This window comes from Onychostoma macrolepis, chromosome 16 (genome assembly GCF_012432095.1).
Source record: "Onychostoma macrolepis isolate SWU-2019 chromosome 16, ASM1243209v1, whole genome shotgun sequence".
Classification (NCBI taxonomy): Eukaryota; Metazoa; Chordata; class Actinopteri; order Cypriniformes; family Cyprinidae; genus Onychostoma; species Onychostoma macrolepis.
This window is the reverse complement of record NC_081170.1, coordinates 4646753-4666959: the sequence shown is the minus strand read 5'-3', so window position 1 is coordinate 4666959 and position 20207 is coordinate 4646753. Positions and strand designations below refer to the sequence as shown.

General features: G+C 35.5%; 1 protein-coding gene across 1 annotated transcript in view; it reads right to left on the bottom strand.

The window, feature by feature from the left end:
- eif3ha (eukaryotic translation initiation factor 3, subunit H, a) overlaps positions 1 to 20207 on the bottom strand; it is a 58690-nt gene that overhangs the window by 11543 nt on the left and 26940 nt on the right. The window contains exons 3-5 of the mRNA XM_058747342.1: positions 12069 to 12236; positions 3599 to 3698; positions 95 to 244 (exon numbers count right to left, since the gene is read on the bottom strand). Of these exons, the coding sequence (XP_058603325.1) occupies positions 95 to 244; positions 3599 to 3698; positions 12069 to 12236 (418 nt within the window). The remainder of the gene's footprint in view (positions 1 to 94; positions 245 to 3598; positions 3699 to 12068; positions 12237 to 20207) is intronic.

Genomic DNA, 20207 nt, shown 5'->3' with positions numbered 1-20207 from the left:
AAAGACACGGTTTGACGAGATGAATCAGCAAATGACAAATCTTTCCCAAAATGGGAGCGTTGGACACAGAGGTCAGGGCAGGGGTGATTCTGACCTGCTTGACAGATTGAGCAGCTCGTGCTTGTCAGCCACCGTACTCTTCTCTTGCAGATCCAACAGGAGCACGTTTATGAGATGAGAGTTCTTGATGACGATGGGGACTTCCTCGAACATGAGCTCAAAGCCAATGCAAGCCTTCTTTAGCCTGAGAAAAACAAAAAAACTCAGAGTTACAAAAAGCCTTTTGTATCAATACCAAAATAAGAAAATAGAGTTTTAACTGGTAATGTTATTGAAAAAGATATAAACACTTTTCAGCAAAGATGCATTTAATTGATCAAAAACAGACATGTATAATGTTACAAAGATTTCTTTTTCAAATAAATGCTGTTCTTTTGAACTTTCTATTCATCAAATAATCATGACAAATGTATAACTGTTTCCATAAAAATATTAGACAGTACAACTGTGTTCAGCAATAAGAATAATAAGAATAAGAAGAAATTTTTCTTTAGCAGCAAATCAGCATATTAAAATGATTTCTGAAGGATCACGTGACACTGAAGACTGGGGTAATGAGCTTTGCGTCACAGGAATAAATTGCATTTTAAATTAAATTTAAACATGAAACATTTAAACTGAAATAATATTTTAAAATATTAGTTTTTACTGTATTTTTGATCAAATAAATGCAGCCTTAAATAAATAAAATGTATATATAACGTATGCATGCATGTACAGTCTGTGTGTCCCTAATACCACTTTGCATCTTAATCTTTTTTTAAAGTAATAAAATATTTAAAAAAATAATAAATGTTTAGTTTGTGTCCTCAATAACACTTGCCATCTTGTTAATCATTTGAAAGAAGAAATATAAATAATGTATAGTTTGTGCCCTCGGTACCACTTTCCATCTTGTTAATTATTGTTTTGTAATAAATCAATTAAAAAAAAATACATGTATTTTTTGTCCTCAATACCATTTTCTATCTTGATAAACTTTTGTAATACAAGTATAAATGAATACTTAATATACATATACATACACTTTTTTTATATTTTAATATCTGCAAACTACATACATACATACAATCAGTTTGCAGATATTAAAATGACCATCACCACTGGTTACATTCTTAATACGGAGTGATTGAGGACAAAAAAAAAAAAAAAAAAAAAAAAAAGTGTTTAAATCTACAATTTGAATTTACAATTAATTTCAATTTTACTTCACAATTAACATCCATCTCTGGTGATTGAGTGGCCAGCAATAAAAACAGGCGTAAACAGAGTCCTAAATATTTTGTGATCCGATCATTCAAAACATAACAAATACTAAGCACATTTGAAGTACTTCTGATTTCTTTTTAAATGCTAATGCGCATTGATGCATCCCAAACAAACTCAAAAGGCTGCCTACTCGCATGTCAATCATCTATTGCACTTAAATAAGGGTATACAATCTTTACAAAGAAAATGATGATTCACATCAAAATCATTTAGAATCATGGAATATGCAAAATAAATGTTTGTGTTGGAAGCATCACGTCTACAGTGAGATTACAATTTCAGAAGCAGTGTGCATGCTTTTAATGCTCTCTCAATATGCAACTGATGCAGTAAGATGACATCAACACATCTCAATTCAATCAATGCAATTCAACGAGACGCATGTTATTACCAGGTGTAAATGGCGATCTGTCTTTTAGATGAGCACTTGTGTCATCTCATCTCTAGAGCAGTTAGAGAGGCACTGGACCTGCTGGCCCGGGCCACGATCTGTCATTTCAATGAGTCGTATGTTCTGCAATTCAAGCTGAATTGCAGAAAATTATGGAGGAGCAGAAGAACTCTGTTTGAGGAATATCAATACAGTGCTGCCTCAGAGACCCTGAGTACAGATTCAGATTGATATTCTGTATGAATCTGACAAGCGATCTGTATGCATCGTTCACAATGACCCACCCCGCCATGTTCACTAGACAAATAGAGGCTTATTTTCATAATCAATAGTGTTGCTCTCCTTAACTAGCTGAATATTCAAGCAGCGGCCTCGAATGATGAGCGCCAACCCGAGAGCGCTGGCAGATGACAAGGTCACAGCAGGCCATGGGAACATGTTTGATGTCAACATAAAACAGTGTAGCCCACTTTACATCTTTAATCTTTCTGACTGAATAGATACTCCGATGTCAGTTGGAAAAACTATTTAAAAAAAAAAAAAACTATTTTCTTTTTGTTGTGTTTTATATATATATATATATATATAAAAACAAAAACAAGAGCATGGAAATACAATTAAATAATTTTATTTAATTTAAAAATGCATAAATTAATAAATTTTACATTTATTTATATTAACTTAATATAATATAATTAATATACAAGTAATTCTTTAAAATACAAGTAAAATACAAGTAATTATTCTAAAATATAATTAAGATCCTATTATAGTTAAATATTTTGAATGTTTTTATTTTCATATATTTTTTTAAAATGTAGTTTTTATTTTAATTTTGTCGTTGTGTGGTTTTGCAAGTTTTAGTAGTTTTCCTTTTTTGTCCATATAGTTTTTATAAATTTTTATTTCAGTTTGTTATTTTAGTACGTGAAATTAAACTAAATTAAAATGAGAAATTTTTGTTTAATATAATTTCATTTAATATAAAATAAATAAAACAAACAAATAAAGTTTTTAATTATTAGTTTTAGTTTGTTATTTTAAAATCACTACCACTCTTGGTATTCAGCCGAAATATGTTTTTAATATTTTCATTAAACATTTATTTTATTTCAAGTAATGTTTTTTTTTTGTGTGTTTAAAAATGTAAGATTTAAGGGAACAACAATAACCATGAAATTATACTTATTTTATTTCTTCCCTTTTCCACTAGATTACAGATGGATTCATTGAAGAAAAAAAAAAAGAAAAAATTAATAAAATGCAAAAAGCAAATTTCAAAATGACCAGAAAAATATCTGAAAATACTGAGTATATAGACAGATTGCCCAGATCTATCTGAAAAGGGCAGCCGTTTTGATGAAAGATTTGGAAAAAGGTTCAAAGATAAACGATACAGAAAAAGCTCTGTAACACACATTAATAAAGCAAATAGGATTGACTTTGATTTGGTGTTACTTTAATGCATCTGTGAAGCCTCTTTACCCGCAGCTAACCCTACAGCACTCCAGTCCCCGAGCGAAAGACTTTATGCTGGTGTTTTTCTCCTGATCGCTCAGATGTCACTGCTTTTCTGATACATTCCCCCATTAGGCTTATGTCTAGCAGCAATTTAAAATCAATTACCATCTGCCGAGAAGCCAGCGAGGTTGTAAACTTTGTGCATTTGTTTGTTTGTCAGACAGTGCTGTCTACTCCTTAAAAGACGCCCCATCGTGACAAATAAAAGCCCCTCACTGATGGCTCCTCCTGAGCGAGGACGCATTTCTGTTTGTGCGCGTTGAAGAAGGTTCTCATTAGCAACAGATTAATGGAAACAGGAAGAGGAAGCGACGGAAGGAATAGGAAATGGAAAGAAGCTGTTTAAGTTGGTCTTACCCCTCCGGAGAGAAGTCTTTCTCCTTGCAGATCTCCATTAGTTTGGGGGTCAACCTGTAGGCCTTCAGACAGAGAGAGCCTTGCGCGGTCTTGATGGGATCTATGAAGCAAAAAAAAAAAAAAAAGTGCAAATATAAGCTAGATCCACGTGCGTGCATATAGTGCGTACAAGTTTGCCATTAGTAGGGGCCTATGAATACCTCAACGCCAAAAACACAGAGTGAACGGCAGAATCCAGTCATAATAAAGAAATGTACAGCATAACATAAAATGTCTTGTCACCTCGCCAGACAGGACAACCCGTCAAAATAAAAGCGCAGTTTAATTTGAATATGGCTTAAATTAACTTTTGCTGTCAAAGAATAAAAGAAATTGGAAATAAAATTTCAATTTAATTACACTATAAAAGATTAATTCAATTGTTAATGTTTTCCATCTTTATTTGAAAATATTTGGAAAAATTTCAGGAGAAAATTCTAAATAAATTGTTCTTTATGAATTCAGTTAATTGAACATGCTTTTTGATCATTACAATTTTAAATTGAATTAAGTAAGTTTAATTAAATAATTAAATTGCAATCCAGAAAAAAGAAAAAACAATTTTGGAAAAAGAAAAACAATGTGAGGAAAATTCTATTAAGACCTTTTTTCTTTTTATTACTAAAATAATAAGGGGGGGGGGGGGGGAGATGTATTTTTTTAATGTAAAAAATGTAAAGAAACAAAAAGACAGGCAGACAGGGTTCCCACTCTTTCATGAACACCAGATTCAAGGACTTTCAAGAGCGCCATTTATTTTATATAAAGCACCTATCAAATTCACACCCCAGCATATGTAGTGTCATGAAAGACCTTACAGTACTTGACTTTTTTTTTTTTTTTTTTTATGCATTTAGCAGACGCTTTTATCCAAAGCGACTTACATTGCATTCAAGTTACAGTTTTTACATTTTATCAGCTCTTGCTTTCCCTGGGAATCGAACCCATGATCTTGGCGTTGCTAGCGCCATGCTCTACTATTTGAGCTATAGGAAAATTTCACTTACACAACATTTATATTAAACATTTTAGAGTAATGTGTGTAGTTTTCATAAATTTAGACCATTTTGATCAGTCGTGTCCAAAGGAATTTAATGAAATCCATTGAAGTCAGTACTGGTAATATTCAAATAAAACTTCTAAAATATTGATAAAATACGCATCAAACTGGTTTTTGCTGTAGTTTGATTTACATCTGAAAGAATTTCGCAATTTGAATTAATAAAAAGAGGTTACATTTTGTAACAGTAAAACCCGTTAACACTAAAAATGTGCACACTCTCAATAGAGACGTTACTCATTAATAAACTTAAGTCAAAATTATTTTGTAAATCACTTATTGTAAATCCCATTTTTTCATCTTTGACCTAGAGGAACGCAGCTGCTCAAAACTTGTACCTTGTACATGTGCAAATAAATCTGCAAAAAATTAAAAATAAAATAGGACTTTCTATTTGCTTCTGTTTAAAAACTGTGAACGCTTTTCAGTAAGATTATTTTTCAAATTCTACATTTTCTCCTTAGCTGCATGTCACAGTAAGTTTTGGGAGTTCATTTTTAGTCCATCTCCTGTCATGAAAGGATTGACTAAAAATGAGCTCCTAAAACTTACTGCTAGATTCTGAAAGATAAATTCTTCAAACAGTGGTACAAGAGGATGTGGTGCTGGTCCTTCATGAGTCACTCTCAACTTATCGGTCTATAAAGCCTATAAAAAATTAGTCTTCACGAATTTCACAACACTTCAGCATGTTATTCTTATTAAGTGAGGGTCATTTTTAAGGATTTTTTACTCAAGCAAGTCTCTGAGAACCTGACACCATGTAATTCTGGAGACTCCAGGAAGGTTGCAGTTCTGGAAAATAGTAGCGCTGGAGACTAAATGTTTCCTGATGGTTTCACATCTAATTCTTCACATTAATTCTGAATCTCAGAAAATCAACGTGCGTATGTTTGTTTTCAAGTACTTTCTAGGCCTTGAATCCATATGTCGGAAATTCAAGTACTTGCAAGAAGTGTGGGAACCCTGGAAAGAAGGAAAGAAAGAAAGAATACAAACATTGGACAAAATAACTATTTTAACAATACTTTTTGGTATTTAATGAAAAGCATGCTCATAATCAACATTTCTTTTACTTTATCTGCAATAATGGATGGATTTTTTCCAATGCATTCTGGTTTGCCTGCACAAAAGAAGGCATCTTACAAGTCAAGGTGAGCTTCATGCCTCTTGAAACAGGGGAAAAAAATTCAAGATATGTATCCGTTGCAATAATGAAAGGTAATAAAAATCACTGTTGAATGAACATGGCATGTATGAAGTTAGATCTACGAAACATCTGAGCTTATATACAGCAGCAGTACATCACAATATCATTAGGAAGTGCTTTCAGTAGCATTAAATCCCAAATATAATTTTGCATGGTTGAAAAGGACAAAGGAATAATAATTTCTCCAGCAACACAGACTGACAATTTAATCAATGGCTGATACTGAGGCTGAGCGATGTACCGATAATTATACACCATTATACTTTAATCCTTCGAAGATATTCAATAAACACTACCATTCAAAATCTTGGAATCACATTTTTAAAAGGTTCTCGCTTTTACTTTTGCGCTGAATTGACCAAAAACAATGCGAATGCTGAAAATTATAATTACTGTTTGAAATAATGGCATCACTCCAGTCTTCTCAGAAACCGCTGTGACACCTCATCCTTACAAAATGACTGCTAATTTGCTTCTACGGAAACATTTCTTATTACCTCAGCTCTGTTCGAAATGGTTCTGTGATTTAATGAAGTGTGGAAATGGCAATACAATGTCTTTTTTCAGCTGCTGAAATATTGAGTACACTTTTCCTCAAGTACAATTTTGGTTTCAAAAAGAAACCGCTTTCCCCAGAAACTTGGCAGGCTTTTGTTGTCTGCATCCGCTGTCTCGTAAGAAGAAAGACGACTGGATCTAACCAGGACAGAGAGAGAAGTGGACATCCTAGACGCACAACAATAACGACACGTAGATCAGAGTCTATAGTTTGGGAAACATGCATCTCGGGTCCTCGGCTGGCAGTTTGATTGAACAGAACACACTAAACATCAGCTTGATCTGAAGACGCGAGGACTCGAGAGACGCTGCTGGCCTTTTAGTAGTTTCAAGCAAACGAGAAGGTTCAAATAGGCTAAATATAGATAGATACTAAAGATAGAACAAAGAATTTAAAAGGGATTTGATGGATGGATGGATGGATGGATGGATGAAACTGAAGCGTTGAAAACAGGTTTGAGAGAAACGCCCTACAAGCCAATTACAGCTACTGGAAGCGCCGCAGAAAGCATGAGATGAAACGTGAAACATGACCTGGACATCAGGGATGCAATTTTCTGTGAAAAAGGATGGAGAAAAGCAGCATGCATGCACAATGATCCAGGTTTAATCGTATCTAATGTAAACACTGGCAGATGGTGCTATTTTGCTAGAAAGATGTGAGAAATCACAGATTGTGTGAAATACAACATAATTGCATGTGGATTTTCTCTAGAAGCAACAGCAACATCTTTAATACATTACAGGATACGGATGTGCTTGGGTGAGCAAAAAAAGTTCAAGAGTCCGTGAAACCACTGTAGTGTTCAGCACATCCATCCATCCATAGAAATAAATAAAATGCATTATAACTTCTATTATTTTTGTGAAATAAATAAACAAATGCATATTATAATTTATATTTTTAATTTAAGTCATATAAAATTAAGTTAATGCTTCAGTTGAAAATGATAGAATCCATCAAAGAGCAACAAAGCTCATCTTGAAATTTATTTGCTGTGTATCCAAATAAAAGGATTACATGCCGAGATACTGGCAATCTCATTTTATTCTTATAAAGTGCAAAAAAGTGCTCAGTGTGCATGTTAAAATCAACAAACGTTTCTTCTTTGCTCTTTGATGGATTTTATTATTGACTTGAAATCGTGTTAAATGTGAATGGAACTATGCGCAAGAGCCTCCTTTTTTCATTTTTCATTTGAAAATGAGACTTTTTATATTAATAAATAAAATTGAGTATAACATTTATTGGAGTAAATATAAGTTAAATAAAATTACAATTTATATTAATTGAAATACGACATAAATTGAAGTTAATATGCTTAATTTGAGGATGCTAAATAAATAGTTTTTTTATAATGAAAAATTATTATCTGAAAGATAGTTATTTATTTGGAATAGATAAATAAATAAATACATACATACATGCATGCATGCATATAATTCACGTTATTTGTTTGGGTCATCGTGAACAATTTCTATTAATTTGACCAGAACAGTTCATGTAAAACAAACATGACGTGTGCAGAATGGTTGGTTTTCTTTAAAAAAAATGTCAAAGTAATGTTTAAAGAATACAGCATTACATTAGAAATGCATAAAAAATACCTATTCAAACTAGTCAAATAAAACTGGTCTATTTTTAAAACATGCATTCAAATAATTATAATATTCACAATGTGCTTAAATATATCAAGCGAAATCACAGATATATTGTGAATTCACTATACATCAACCAGCCTTAATTACTGTGGTGCGCATTTTAAACCACCAAAACAGAAACAGGTTATGTTTAGAGATTATTATTATTAAACCTGAGAAGCAGATGATCTTTAAATAATGTCTTTGAGGAGAGGAAAAAGCTTAGATAAGCAATACATGCCTTTAATGGTTGCTCTGAAATGGGAACAAGGTGTATAACAATAAGAGAAAGGTCACACAGTTAAGCACCATAAAACAACCGCTTCCATCCCGCACCTTCAAGACATTTATATTCACTGGGCAGATAACCAATCTCAGGCACGAGGGGCAGGAGGTCATGCAGAGAAGCCTTTTTCCCCCTCTTTCATAAAGAAATCATCGACTGCAGGTGCTGTCAGTTTTCATAATCAAGCTGCGCCAACCACAAAAGCTCGCCATTGCTTTTAGTAAGCGAGTTGTATTGAATTAATGTGCTTGTCAGAGAGTTGTCAAAGGCTTTGAAGTGTTCACACGGGCCTTATCAGAGCTGCCACTCACATCAACCCTGCAGAGGGGTCCTGCGTACTTTTTAAAACGTCCTTCCTTTGCCAAAAAGGACCGTCCATCTGGAGTCATGGGTGGCCAGTTAATAAAATAAAACTGAAGCCAATGCATACAAACGATAAGATTTTGGATTTGAAGTGCAGAATTGTGTTTTTTCATCCTAATGTTCACATTGTTTCCAAAACCTAGCTTAAAATATAGAGCATGGCACTCGCAACGCCAAGGTCATGGGTTTGAAACGCAGGGAATGCATTAACTGATAAATGCAATTCAACTCGATTAAGCATCTGCTAAATGCATTAAAAAAAATACTAAACGTGCATTAAAGTCACGTAAGATCTCGTAATGCATTTCCACTCAAAACTGTTTTCTTAGGAGTCTGCTAAATTCACGTTGAAAATGTCTAAACCTGCAAGACGTCTTTCCTCTATATGCAGACAGATTTATAGTTAGTCTTTAAATGTATCAGCTTGCATTACGATGCAAAACAAAACAAAATAAAAAAAAAACCTTGTAAGTAACTAAAACCAAACTACATAGAGGTCATGGGTTCTAATCATAGGCAATGCATGAACTCAATGCAATGAAAGTTGCTTTATATAAATTAGGAAGTTTGCTAAATGTATAAATGCTATAAAAAAGGGCAAATATTACACTATTGTGCATTAAATTGCTTTTAAGTCTTCTGACTTTTCACAGTGCATTAAATCACCTCAAAGTCACAAGATATTTTGCAATGTTTTATAATGTAATGGAATGCATTTTCACTCAAAATGCAGTTAATTTAATAAGTATCGGATATGCTATATTATCAGCTTGCATTAAACAAATCTAGAAAAGAAAACCTTGAAATGAACTAAAACAAAACTATGGGTTAAGGGTTTGAATCACAGGGAAAGCATTAACCAATGAGGGCAATCTAAGTCAATTTATATAAATAAGGATAAAATGTCTGCTAAATGCATAAAATGTGTAAAAAAAATTCCAACAGTGCATCAAATTGCCTTAAAGTCATGTCTTTTAATGTATTAGAATGCATTTTTACTCAAAACACAATTTACTCAAGAATCAGATCTGCTAATTTGTCAGCTTGCAATTAAAAAAAAAAAAATCCTTGAAACAAATGAAAATCAAAATGTGAAGGTCATGGGTTCAAACTGATGAATGCAATGTTCGTCAATTTATATAAATATAAAGATAAAACATCTGCTAAATGCATAAAGGATTAAATTGCCTTTAAGTCATGTCTTATAATGTATTAGAATTTTCACTCAAACTGATGCAATGCAAGTCACTTCATATAAATATTAGCATAGAAGCACCTGCTAAATGCATAACTACCTAAGTGCATTAATCGCCTTAAAGTCAGGTGAGATTTCACAATGTCTTGTAATGCATTTCCACTCAAAACAGTTCAATTCTCAATAAGGGTCAAATCTGCTAAATTCACAGTGAAACTAAAACTGCGAGACTTTTCCTCTGTATGCAGAGATGTGATCAGATTTTTTTTTGCCTTTAATATATCAGCTTGTATTACTGATGCAAAAAAAACAAAAAAACAAACACACCTAAAACCAAATTACAGAGAGGGTTATGGTTCAAATCACAGGAAATGCATGAACTGATGAATACAATGCAAGTTGATTTATAATAATAAAAGAGTAAAACATCTACTAAATAGGGCTGGGCAATATATATCATGCGATATACGTGCGCATCTCGTCAGTAAAGCCGGTTCCTTGATTAGCGGTAAATCTCCATCACCTGTTTTCAAATGGAGCGGCATTTAATACACGGCTTTACTGACGAGATGCGCACGTATATCGCATGAGATATATCACCCAGCCCTACTACTAAATGTAAAAATGTATTAAAAATGGCAAATATTCTACTTAAGTGCATTAAATCGCCTTAAAGTAATGCAAGATTTTCACTCAAGTGAACAAAAAGTTCTCAAGGGTCAGATCTGCTAAATTCACACTGAAACTGTCTAAACTGCAAGACTTCTTTCCTTGGTATGCAGAGAGATGGGAGCAGATTTTTTTTAGCCTTTAATATATCAGCTTGCATTATTGATGGGTTTAAAGGGGGCATGATTAAATATAAAGAACGGCACGGCAGTGTGGCAGTCGGAGCTGTGAACCATGTGTCAAATACAGGGCAGAAAATCACTCCGGTTCCTGAGTACACCCTTCACCCAACATTGTCTTGATGCACCTTACACTTATGCATGTGACAGACGCTTTCATCTGAAGCCACTTGTAAAATGTATGCCTTGAATGCAATGCAAGTTTGTGTATCAAACACTTGACCTAGCATCATGCTTTACCAGCTCAGCAACAGCAGAATATTAGTATCATATACATTCACTGAAACCAACAAGAAAACTGCCCATTTAAAATAAAGCAATACGTCTGTAACATTGCAAAAGTAAAGCAGAGCATGTAAAACTACCTTAACCATGGTAAAAGCGCTCTCATGGCAACCGTTTTACCTGATGGAAAAATAGTTCACTCTGATTCTAAAGACCACCAGAAAAGATTTAATTAGTCTTATTGCAAATGGTTTACAGTTATTATTTAACATTTAAAATGTTATTGACCATTAAAACGTCTGTGGTTCAAAAGTTAAAGCAAAATTTAATTCAGAAATGTGCATTTTATGACACTGACTAAAAGTAAAAGATTTTGTAAACTGAAAAAATACTAAAAACAGTTCTTTTTGTGTCTGTATGAGACAATATTTCACATGCAGATGTTGATATGATGCGTGATGCAAGTAAGTATTCAACTGTTTAAAATGTATTTAAAATTTAAGTATTTTACTTCAAGGTGAAGTCTGTCATTTCTCTGCCACTTGTTTAAACAGAAGCACAAAAATGATTTAAAACACCTCGTCTTCCATTATTACTATTTTTTGCTATTCTATTTGTCGAGCTAATTACAAATTTCACTTAATTTGCTAAAACTCAAGGTAAAATTCATAAAAATGTAATGTGTCCAAGGACCACCAAATACACTGCAAAAAAAATTATTGAAGTACATTTTACCAAAAAATATTATTTCAGTCTTTCTACTTAATCTCACATTTAATTCTATGTGCTACTTGATTCTTTGTAATTTTTGTGAAATGTCCTAACAATTTCTGAGTGAAAATAGATGCTGAGTATTAAAGTTCACTCTGCGTAGTAATGTAATTGGTTTCACAAATTTTAAAAAATCTAGAAAAAAAAAATCCTTAAACAGCATTTATATTTGCATATTTTAATATCCAAAGGATGGTCAAATCCTGAACGCACGGCTAATTCCAGCCTGTGAATGCGCTGTGGGTATCTAGTGTTATTAACTAATGAGACTCACCATAAATAAGCACCACAGACTCTTCGATTGCATGCTGGTAGCTGAACTGCGAGTCCAGCAGGGCTCGGCTGACAAAAGAGCCATAGTACGTGGACTGATACCAGCCGACATGGAGATGGTCGATGTTCACATGCCGGAGACTCCTCATCATCTCCATCTGGTATTGAACTGGAAAAGATGAAGAGAGAGAGAGAAAATGAGTTTATATCTGCTATATGAGAAATGATTGTGCTGGGTAAAGAAAGTTTGACATTTCCAGGGCCGTTCATTAGTCAAAGAAAAAGGCTTCAAGCTGGTGCATCATGGGAGAGCATCAGAGTGAGATGCTGGAAGAACAATGGCTGGGTAGATTCCCAATATCAAATTTCCCCAGTGCACATTCAATTCAACCAAGCATAATACTACTGCAGTGACTTCCTAACGGTGTGTGATGGATTAGACATTGTTTGAAGATTCATCTAACATACTTCATTATAACTCGCCTACATCCAGTTATTGTACAGATATGATAAAAATGCAACTAAAAGAGATTAGGCATGTTCAAATCAGCTGTAAAATGGCAAAAGAAAAATTAATACATAATTAGAAAATACAGCCATAAAAACCTGCCACTGATTACTGTTAAACTGACTTTAAAATTCAGAAAATTTGCCTTTCCTGATCATAAAGAAAGGATGTATGAAGAAAGGAGGGAGGAAGTTTTATTTGTTTAGCACTTTTCCCAAGCCAAAAGGGCACATCACAGTAAGCTGGAAAAAAAAAGCTTGAATTTTATTAATTTAAATACAATTTTTAAAGCTTAAAATAAAAATGTCTAAAAAAAAAGTTGTAAAATTAAAATTGTTCAAAGTGTTTTATTTAAAAAAAAAAAAACAAGTTTAAAAATGTTAATTTAATTAAACTAAAAACCATATGAAAAAGACTACATAAAATACAAAAAAAAGTAACTAAAATTTAAAAAGTAAAATTGTGTTTAGTCACACTCTTATAATGCAAGGTATTTCAGAGAGGTTAAAAGCAGAATCATTAAAGGGGTGGTTTACTGTTTTTTTTCTAGGCTTGATTGTGTTTATGGGGTGCAGTCTAACGTGTTCATGCTTGGTTTTTTTAAAAACACATTATTTTTCATAATTTACCTTTATTCCACACCGCTCTGTCCCTTCTCTGACAAACGCCTCGATTATTTCCTGTTTTTATGAAGCCCCTCCCTCAGAAATACGTCATGGGCTCTGATTGGTTAGCTGGCTCAGTGTGTTGTGATTCACTAAACCGCCGAGCGTGCGTCTAAATGTCCCGCCCCTCAGCTCAGCGGCATGTGCTCCGGGTTGTATTGTCAACAATGGCATCGTCTATATTGCTTATCAATTTGAGCCCGATTGAGACGCTGAGGATATTAGTGAAGAGGATCGCGCAGAACCTGTGCAAGCACAGCTCTTAATGGTATGTTTGTTTGTTTGTTGTCTCATACTTTTAGATACGCTGTTATTATGATACTGCTTATGTTAGCTTTTAATACACGGTTTTATTCTGATTAAAGCTTTAATACAGTACAGCAACCGCACACGCGTCCATGTATAACGCTTCTCATTGCTATAGAGAGAGAGATGCAGAGCGACGCGAGGAACAGCATTAAGAACCGCTGTTTTAGAACATTAATTTTGAAACTTGTGAATCCATTAGAATCGTTAGAAGACAGAATCGCGATTCATATATGAATAGATTTTTACGTGCACCCCTAGTTCTCTCTTCCTCTTCTCGCCCCCTTCCTTACATGTTCCCGAGGGCGGGGTTTATCTGGGTCCGTGACGTAACAGACCCGGAAAGTAGTTCGTTGTAGTCCCTTACCAGCCGTTTTTGTAGGCATTAAACTTCCAGAATTTTAAAAGACAATATCTCTGTTTGCATTGAACTTTCAGCGCTGCAACTTTGCAGATATTGTTTATGCTCAAACAGCAACATTACACACTAATGTTAAAAAAGTGAAATTGCAATCAACCACCCCTTTAAGCGTGTCTGTCTTACATTAATTCTTTCTTCCAAACAAGTGTGTTACTTAAGCTGTAAAGCTGTCAAAATCATGCTTTCAGCAGTCGGACTACATTCCCAGGCAGATGAACTTTAGTTATGCAGATGCTTGCCTTAGCAAACAGCACTAATAAACCCAAGCACACCTCCTAGGAACACTACCATCCTAATCCGATAAGTCTCAATACAAATTTTAGGTACGCTGTCTGTAGTATAAAAATAAAAATAAAAATAAAACTGCAAGCCTCTGCAAGTTTTCTCGAGTGATCTGGCACAGCCAGACAGGAGAAAAGAGAAAAGAAGGGCAGCAGATTATGGGGAGAGATGTCAGCTCTTCAGAATGCCGGGTGAAGAGGGGACAGCGGTGAACTTTAACAAGGATTTACACAGGGACAGCTCACTTTCAGCTGAAGGAGCACGAACGTCACATCTGCAGGAGAGGAGAGAGGCAGATGAATCGGTCTGAACAGACTCCACACCTCGACTCAGATGTAGCTGCTTATAAATAAACCCTACTGGGAGGCAAGCAAATGTGCAGCGCACACTCCAGGAGACAGCGTTAAAGAGAGTGGGTATCTTTCGGATGAAGTCGATTCAAATCCATGCACTGGGGAAAGTTTAATTGCCTGTGCCAGCTTTTCCAGGCAGTTGGAGGAGCAGGATAGAGAACCGTGGGATGAGGAATGGTCGGGTCGCCTCCTGTTGAAGAGCAGGATTCTGACATGCCGTCACCACTCTGTGACTTTATGGGATTCAAGCACCACTGGATGAAAGCAAAAGAAAGGAAATTGCCTTGAAGAAAGCACCACCTGCCTAAAGTTGTTGGAACATCGTGTTTTTCTCCAGACACAGGATGGGACTGACAGTAATCTACTCAAGCACAGATCTGCAAATGCAATTCTTGGCCAACATGTTGCAAGTCTTGTTGAACAATTATGTGTGCTACTGTATTTTACTGTAACCTCAAGAACTCAAGGGAGCAATAGTGTTAACTTCAATAGCCGGGGTCAGTAACCCTGATGTGTTACTCTGGCAGCTAGATATAAACAAGTCGACTTGTTGAGCGATATTTTCTTTAAATGGTTGCTCTGCTATTACAGTAGAGAAAACCTGAAAGAGAAAACTGGACGTACAAGACTATTTACACTAGAGAATGATCGACTTCTGCTTTATTTAGTTTATTTACTACTAACTATATTGACAACAACAACAACAATAAAATGTATACCATTTATATTTATTAGAAGTATTATTAGAAACGGTGATAAAATCTATAATAATAATAATAATGATGATGATGTTGTTTTCTAAATTCTAAGTATCAGAAATTTCAATTAAATTTTAAATTAATTTAAAAACAATAACTTATAAATTATGTAACTAATTAATTAAATAATAATAATAATAATAATAATAATAATAATAATAAGCGGCACTAGACTAGACAATAGACAAATTAAAAATATTATTATTATTGATAATGATGGATAATAATAATAATAATAATTAACAATTAATAGTTTTGGGCTTTGCCTAATTGTTAATATGCACATCAAAATAGTTTTTAATAATAATAATCCAGTTATTTTAATAATCATTCAAGCAATATATTATCAATTTTGTTCCTTTAACCTGAGAGTAATGTTTTTGGGCACTACTGTTTTTGTAATCACTTATTGAGAGAATAAATATACACATATTGGTTAAATCGACAGTATAAACTAACATCCATGTTGAGAAAGCAGCGTGCACTTGAAAAACTCTTGACACCTTTCAAAACATCAATAAAAAAAGACACTGCTTGCATATGGCTAGAAGTATTTCACTCGACTTCCATATTTTGCACCTTCCCAACATTAGTCTCAAGTTGGAAGAAGGGCCTTTGGAAAGTAAACAAGATAATCCAAATACACACAATTACTCCGGACTGACAAACTCAACAGGTGTATCTGAGGCCCTTTGACTGGTGCCATAACGCCCAACACCACTACAGCCACAAGACACAGCAAATCAGACACCTCCTCCACAGACACAATATTTCACCAAACAAACTAAATCTCATCAAATATCAAGAGGATTACGTCTCAGTGTGCGCATGTGTACAAAGGACAAACTCAAGTCTAAAACTGGTGTTGGCTTAAGAAAAAAACCATATCAGATGAGACCCCTTAACCATAATATTTCCCAGCAGAGACAAACGGTTGATGTACACGACTCCATGCAGGAAAGCATGTACAAAACCCAAACATAAATGCAAAACATTAGCTTGCCTTAAAAGCACAGCCGCTCTTGTGCCATAGAGCCAGCTTGATAAAAGCACAATAAAGTGGAAGAACTACTCCATGCTTCAAGCAGCACTCTCGGGGCTCAGCGGCAGATGATATTCCTCCGAGAAGAGCACTTCCACCAATCGTGCGGAACGGCGCGCCTGCAAAACTTTTCCTTTTGCTATTCCACGCCCATCCCATTCAACTCATCTGAAGGCAGGTGACTGGCAGCCAACATATCCAGCAATCGGTCCCAGAGCTGCGTGCACGGAATAAATTCAGCGCGAGCGTTTGCTTTGGCAAATAAGAGCGTGCCCACCAGGCCTAACAACTAAATTCATCACTGCTAGGTCCTGACAGGCGACGCTGAATATGAATGAGACACTGAGATGTAATTTGTTCCGAAACTCTTGGTTGGCTTCCTCCAAGCGAATGCACAAGGGGGCGACGTTTTAAAGAACTAAATTGAAGCCAAACAAGCGATTCAAATCTTCAAGCCTCAAAATAAACACTCTCACGGCCCCGCTTCTAGTGGAAAGACAGCTCTGCCATAGTAAACAATCCCTACAGTGCTGTAAAAGCTGATAGGTATGAGGCAATACATTCAGCCCAAGATGCAATTTGCATTCCCATGGAAGCCTCACAATGACACTTTCTTCATATGAAACCCTCTAAAAATACCCATGCTAAATGAGGCACGGACAAGAGAACGTTTACGCAACTTTTACAATAGTCACCAAAGGAAAGGTAAAGCGTGAAATACCGACTTTGTCGCAACAATGAACACAATGGCTTTTGCACCTCCAGTAGCACACTCAACGTTTTTTTAGGCGAAAATCCACCATCTAACATGGGATGCAAATGCATCAGTCGTCGGTTTCAAAACAAAACGGAAAACACTTCAGAGCAAGGGTGCTCCCTTTGCATAAATATCTTTTGAACAGGGGTATTTCACGGAGATAACTCGCTCCCTTGATCTTCACAGAAAGCCCAAGTCTCATTTATGCCGAAAGCTGGGATTGCAATGCGTTGCGTCCCATTGTTGCGGCGGCTAAAGGTTCTCATTGTGGCTGTATAATTCAAAGGCTTTTGTGCGCACCCGGCACTTGAGGGTCAAACCCCACCCGACCCGAATTACTTGGACTCTGTTACGCCACCACGGGAAGGACCATTAATTTCATGATACATTGGGTTCTGCTGTCAAGCCTGGAGTGTGGAACACAAGCCGAGTGGGAGGCAAAGACGTCATTACCTGGACGAGTGGTGACATTTGATTTGTCAGCGACTGTGCTGGAAAATTCTTCCCCTGACGAAATCCGCCATTAGGCCAACACGGGCCTTCTATGTAGAGTGACACAGGTAATAAGAGCTGGTGTCAGGCTGGAGAATAATTTATTGCCTTTCGTGGGGCCTGATTTCTTAGTGTCAGGGCAACCATGAATTCCGTTTGGCAAACAGGACCGTCAAACATGAGAGCAATAACTGGCGTCTGGAACGGCACGGTTTCACATCCACCACTTCTCAGGTCATGTACCGCTCAGGCACACATTGTAATTCATCAAGGCTTGGAGTTGCAAATGGATTGCTTATTATTGGCCAGGGCTGATAGACTAAGCTGTAGGCTAGAAGACATGAAGTATAATGCCAGCGCAAATTCATTCGACTCTTTTCTGCACGTCCATTAGCAGCCTGGCACCACCAAACAGAAGCAGCATACGAAATCAAACATCAAGGGCATGTTTCGCACCGCAGGTCCATCTGTAATGTGTTCTCACACGTTTCCAAATACTCACGACACGCATCTGATTTACGACCAATTCGCCGTAGTGCAAGAACCAGCCGAGGAGCCGCAGCAAGGCAAGATGTTCTTGATCATGTCAGATAGAAGTAGCTGAACATTTAATTCCTTGGAGAATTTGCATAGATGGTCGATTGCAGGCACTCCAACAGCAATAACCTGTTTGGGTTCAATAATATTGAGCTAAGGTTAAAAAGTAAAAATTAAAAAAAAAATTAAAAAAGGTAGACTTAAAATGGGGGGGAAGTGACTTGGGAGGAAAAAAATAGATAAGATTGGAATTAAAAAATAAATAAAAATGATTGTTGAAATGCACCACTAATGGAGAACAAATTTTATTTATGTATGTATGTATGTATATATGTATGTATGTATGTATATATGTATATATATGTATATATAAAATTTTATTTTATTTTATTTTTTAAAAAGAGTATTTCATCTGTTTGGGTTCAATCATGTTGGTCAAAGTCTGAAAAGAATGGCTTAAAATAGAAGAGATACGGCTTGAAAAAATGATTTACATGAAGATTGGAAAATTAAAAATAAAATGACTTTTTTGAAACCACTAATGGAGAATAAATAAATAAAAAATTTAAAAAATGAATTAATACATTTAAGTTAAAATTCTAAAAAGATGAGTATATTTCTGAAAAAATAAAACATTTTCTGAAAAACAATTTGCTCAGAAACAATTTCATTTCAAATCGGAAAAGCAGCAATGCATATAACCTTAACTTTTACAATAAATAATTTAAGACGGAACTGTATTGTATGAAGGTTTGACGTTATTGTATTAATTGTAACATATGAAAGTTATCTATTCAAAATGGTGCACCTAAGACTAACAACCACGATGAACAGCTTTATCTACGCTTCATCTAAATTGCACAGCCGAAGATTCATGCCTCAAATAACCATCAGAGCCACACTAACGATTACACAAATTACAACCATATTCAGCCCGACAAGTAAAACCACAACCTCCAAGGATAATCATCCTGGATTCCAACTTCATTTTCCTCCCAATGAACCTTGAGAATAAGCCACGACCATACCGAAAGACAATGCCACGGCTCCTTCAGGCCGCAGCGGTGACAATCAAACGGATAGAGATCTGCATTATGCATGCGTCTCAGCCTTCCAAAGCTGCAATTCTCTAATTTGATATGGCTGTGCGGCCTGCGTGATGCTACTGCAAAATGGACAATCCGAAGCGCCAGCTTAATCCCCAAAAAAAGATTAAACCAGATGATTTGAAACCACTGCTGTGCACGTTCACCAACAAAGGTCAACACCGGACCCTGACACCCACCATTCTTCCATTTGAAATAACAAGATCCCTCCTGTCGTGGCAATCTACTGCGTCACTGCTTCCACCCGGCAAGGTCTGCCAACACCAGATGAAGCTGCAGTACGGACAAACGGGATCCTGGTTCATTAAGCTCAAACCACAGCGAGAATTAATACAGAGACAGCAGGCCAACAGCATTACCTCACTCTAGAGCATTGTGGGCATTAGTCAGGGTAAACGCCATATTTAATTTAACGCAAATGAAAATGAGGCTGTGAGGGATAGATTTTGGTGTCAACCGTTTAGACAACAAAAAATCTGTTCATCTAGAATTGTTCGCTGGTTGAGTTGTGCGCAATTCAGAATTGAAGAATTGGCTCCTGCTCAATTCATCAGTGTGAATATGAATTGAATTGGCAGCAGGACATTCAGTTAGAAATTGACAGGAAGAAGAATTTACAGAACTACAACTCAAATAACTGACAGGTAATGCATTTTGTAAAGTTTTTCCACCTCAGTGAACAAGCCAACTCATTAAATATGATGAAATACATAAAGTACACATTTCAACAGATGACATTTCCGACTTCAATATCTAGCCTGAATTCGAAGACCTTTTAAAAAGTTTTTCAAAAGACAACATTACGTTTGTCTTGACAAACATTGCTTTTTCAATTCAAATTTGTTTGTATGTCACTTTTCACAAGATATTATTTCAATGCAGTTTTACAGAAAATGCTTGTTTTGGTGTTACC